Source organism: Oryzias melastigma, unplaced genomic scaffold, assembly GCF_002922805.2.
Source record: "Oryzias melastigma strain HK-1 unplaced genomic scaffold, ASM292280v2 sc02169, whole genome shotgun sequence".
NCBI classification, from domain to species: Eukaryota; Metazoa; Chordata; class Actinopteri; order Beloniformes; family Adrianichthyidae; genus Oryzias; species Oryzias melastigma.
In genome coordinates this window covers 1-4497 of record NW_023418746.1, presented here as the reverse complement: position 1 = coordinate 4497, position 4497 = coordinate 1, and the positions used below count along the sequence as shown (strand labels likewise).

The 4497-nt window shown below is 36.1% G+C and overlaps 1 protein-coding gene across 1 annotated transcript; it reads left to right on the top strand.

The window, feature by feature from the left end:
• Positions 1-1963: 1963 nt before the first annotated feature.
• Positions 1964-3655, top strand: LOC112141968 (chemokine XC receptor 1-like; the record flags this gene model as incomplete). The annotated part of the gene is made up of 2 exons (XM_024265187.1): positions 1964-2179; positions 2300-3655. Coding segments are annotated over 2 exons (1235 nt in total), but the record flags the coding sequence as incomplete, so codon positions are not given.
• Between the last annotated feature and the right edge of the window lie 842 nt (positions 3656-4497).

The window sequence follows — 4497 nt, the reverse complement described above, 5'->3', positions numbered from 1 at the left end:
GTGGGCTGGGTGCCCTACAACGTGGTCATCTTTTTGAGGGTTTTGCTTCCTACACTGCCCAAAATATCAGAAGATTGTGACCAAAGCAAAGAGCTGGACTACGCTTTCTACGTGTGCCGGCTCATCGCATTCTCTCACTGCTGCCTCAACCCCGTCTTGTATGTGTTTGTTGGGGTCAAATTTCGGAGCCATTTAAAGTCGATACTGCAGAAAGGCTTCAAGAGGGAAAGTCCGGTCGAGGAACAACAAGTTAAAACCCAAAACTTCATCTCACAAGGCTCCATGTACTGAACGGGAACTCCTTCTGTCGTCTCTTCCTGACTTCTCTGACAGTAAACTCTGTATTCTCGTGTGAACAGAAACTACTTCTTATCAAATCTTTTATTAACAAACGGTTTTTGATATTATTGGAAGAAACTTTCTGTATTTATTGTATTTATAACAGTTTTGTAAATGTATTGGTATGAAACATTTAAAAAAAACATTTAAATTTGCATTTAAATCAAAACAATCTGTTGAAATTAAAGTGTATAAAGATAAATTATATTAACTCTGGTTTCCGCTCTAAGAAATGAAAACATAATTTAGTGATTTAAAGACTGAACTTTGCTATAGCATTTATTGTAAATTACATCTGAACTGACTTTGTACATAAAAATGTCTACATTCAAATGACCTGAATCTTATGATGAGGTTATTCATAGTTTCCTGTTATATAAAAACAGGAAATGAACTGATTACGAGACACAGGCAACAGAAAATCTTTTATGAACACTTTATTTTTGATTTTTCTGATAAAACTCCATGATAATTAAAGTATTTTATCTATTATGAAGCTGAGATGAAATCAGATTTAAAATGATAGTTGCTAGAGCTGGCGAAACAACCAAAAAAAGTAAAATCTCTGATATTTTTTTAAATTCCAAATTCGATTTTCAATTTTGTTCTATTTTTTTCCCTGCTTTTACTTTCTTAAAGAAATTCAAATGACAGGATATTTTTAAGAAAAACACATTTTCTTTTGAAATTGGCTTGAAAACAAAGTGTAACTAAATAAAAAAAAATGTGAAAATGTTTGTAGAACAGAGCAGAAGGTGTTTTGTGAGTAACCACTAGTTTGAGGTCTGATAAAGAGGAACACTGCACGCGCTCAGCAGACACANTTTCTGTCAGTCAGCTGTATTCTAACCCAGATGAAGAAAATGACTTTTTTTAGAAAATAAAATTACATAAAAGTAATTTATTTATGGTATGAAAACATTTTTGGCATCATCTTAACTCTAAATTCGAACCAAATAACAATGTCTACTTTCAAATGACCTTTTTCTTTTATTGAAGTTATTCATTGAGCTTCCTGTTATGTAAAAACAGGAAACCCTAAACAGAAATGAACTGATTAGGAGACATAGGCAACGGAAAACCTTTTTTAAACACATTCATTCTTATTTCTCTGATAAAACTGGATTAGCCTGATATAAATTACGGAGATGAGATAAAATTGAAGCTTAAAATATAGTTGCAATAATTCAATAATGCTATTAATAGATGATAAAAACACCCCCAAAATGTGAATTATTTTAGAGCAGGAAGCTCATCCCCCGCCCAGTATATTTTCTACATTCTTTTCAAACTGTATTTTTTTGTCTGCTTCTGATTCATAATGGTTAGAATAAAGAAATATTTAGAAATTAAGTTTTAAGTTTCATTTTCTTGATAAATATCCTCCATCACCAATAAAATCTCTTAGACCCAATCCCCACTAAAATCTTTGAAGAAATCTTCCCCCTAACTACTTAATCCATATTAACCATAATAAATACCTCTCTAGAAACTGGTTATGTGCCTCTGACTTTTAAATATGTGGTTGTTAAACCTCTTTTGAAAAAGCTCAGCCTGGATCCTGACATTGTGGCCAAATGGTAAATGGTGTATTCTTGTATAGTGCTTTCTACCTTCCTTTGAGACACATGTGTATCGCCTGTGCTCCTGTTCTTGGTCGTGGACCGCGCCTCAGGCTCGTTATGGCTGTGGACCGCGCCTCTGGCTCGCCCTGGCTGTGGACCTCGTCCTGGCCGTGGACCGCGCCTCTGGCTCGCCCTGGCTCGCCCTGGCCGTGGACCTCGTCCTGGCCGTGGACCACGCCTCTGGATCGTCCTGGCCGAGGTCTCTGACACAACGGGTAAGTTAACATATACTTATATACTCATTTGTTTATTTAAAATAATTACTACTTTTCATCATGTGACGGGGAATCCCCTTCCAGGACTGTAACCATTTATTTATTTCTATTTGTTTTCAGATCTCCTTCTAAATTCATCATTAAATTTTTCCTACGGCAACGACTATGAAGATGAAATCTGTGAAAAAGACGATGTGGTCAAGTTTGGATCACTTGTCACTCCTGTTTTCTTCTCTGTTGTGATCGCACTGAGTGTCACAGGAAACATCCTTGTCCTGGTGATCCTGGCGTTGTATGAAAGCCTTAAATCATTAACCAACATCTTCATCCTCAACTTGGCGATCTCTGACCTGGTTTTCACCGTGGGTCTTCCCTTCTGGGTCTACTACCACGTCAGGGGGTGGCTGCTCCCAGAGATTCTCTGCAAGATTGTGAATTTTGTTTTTTATACTGGATTTTACAGCAGCATCCTGTGCCTGACCTCCATGACCATTTACAGGTACATGGTCGTGGTGTGTCCGCTCACTGACCGATGCCGACCAAAACTCAGCACTGGGATTTTCCTCTCTTTTCTCATGTGGACCATCAGCATAGCAGGAGCCATGCCCTCCCTGCTCCAGACCTCCATCACTGAAATCCACCTCACAGATGGACACTCTGCGGGCTGTGAATACAGCTCTGAATGGTGGAAGAACGCGTCCACCTACCAGCAAAACCTCTTCTTCGTGTTCGCCTTCGCAGTGATGGCCTTCTGCTACATTCAGATCCTACAGAAAATCAGAAGGACCAGATCTCGCACGAAGAGCCGAGCGGTCAGGTTGGTCTTCTGCATCGTGACGGTGTTCTTCGTGGGCTGGGTGCCCTACAACGTGGTCATCTTTTTGAGGGTTTTGGTTCCTACACTGCCCAAAATATCAGAAGATTGTGACCAAAGCAAAGAGCTGGACTACGCTTTCTACGTGTGCCGGCTCGTCGCCTTCTCTCACTGCTGCCTCAACCCCGTCTTGTATGTGTTTGTTGGGGTCAAATTTCGGAGCCATTTAAAGTCGATACTGCAGAAAGGCTTCAAGAGGGAAAGTCCGGTCGAGGAACAACAAGTTAAAACCCAAAACTTCATCTCACAAGGCTCCATGTACTGAACGGGAACTCCTTCTGTCGTCTCTTCCTGACTTCTCTGACAGTAAACTCTGTATTCTCGTGTGAACAGAAACTACTTCTTATCAAATCCTTTTTTAACAAACTGTTTTTGATATTAATGGAAGAAACTTTCTGTATTTATTGTATTTATAACAGTTTTGTAAATGTATTGGTATGAAACATTTTAAAAAAACATTTAAATTTGCATTTAAATCAAAACAATCTGTTGAAATTAAAGTGTATAAAGATAAATTATATTAACTCTAGTTTCCGCTCTAAGAAATGAAAACATAATTTAGTGATTTAAAGACTGAACTTTGCTATAGCATTTATTGTAAATTACATCTGAACTGACTTTGTACATAAAAANCAGAAACTACTTCTTATCAAATCCTTTTTTAACAAACTGTTTTTGTTCTGACTCTGAATATTAATGGAAGAAACTTTCTGTATTTATTGTAAAATATTTATAACAGTTTTGTAAATGTATTGGTATGAAACATTTTAAAAAACATTTAAATTTGCATTTAAATCAAAACAATCTGTTGAAATTAAAGTGTATAAAGATAAATTATATTAACTCTGGTTTCCGCTCTAAGAAATGAAAACATAATTTAGTGATTTAAAGACTGAACTTTGCTAAAGCATTTATTGTAAATTACATCTGAACTGACTTTGTACATAAAAATGTCTACTTTCAAATGACCTGATTCTTATGATGAAGTTATTCATAGTTTCCTGTTATATAAAAACAGTAAATGAACTGATTACGAGACACAGGCAACAGAAAATCTTTTATGAACACTTTATTTTTGATTTTTCTGATAAAACTCCATGATAATTTAAGTATTTTATCTATTATGAAGCTGAGATGAAATCAGATTTAAAATGATAGTTGCTAGAGCTGGCGAAACAACCAAAAAAAGTAAAATCTCTGATATTTTTTTAAATTCCAAATTCGATTTTCAATTTTGTTCTATTTTTTTCCCTGCTTTTACTTTCTTAAAGACATTCAAATGACAGGATATTTTTAAGAAAAACACATTTTCTTTTGAAATTGGCTTGAAAACAAAGTGTAACTAAATAAAAAAAATGTGAAAATGTTTGTAGAACAGAGCAGAAGGTGTTTTGTGAGCAACCACTAGTTGAGGTCTGATAAAGAGGAACACTGCACGCGCTCA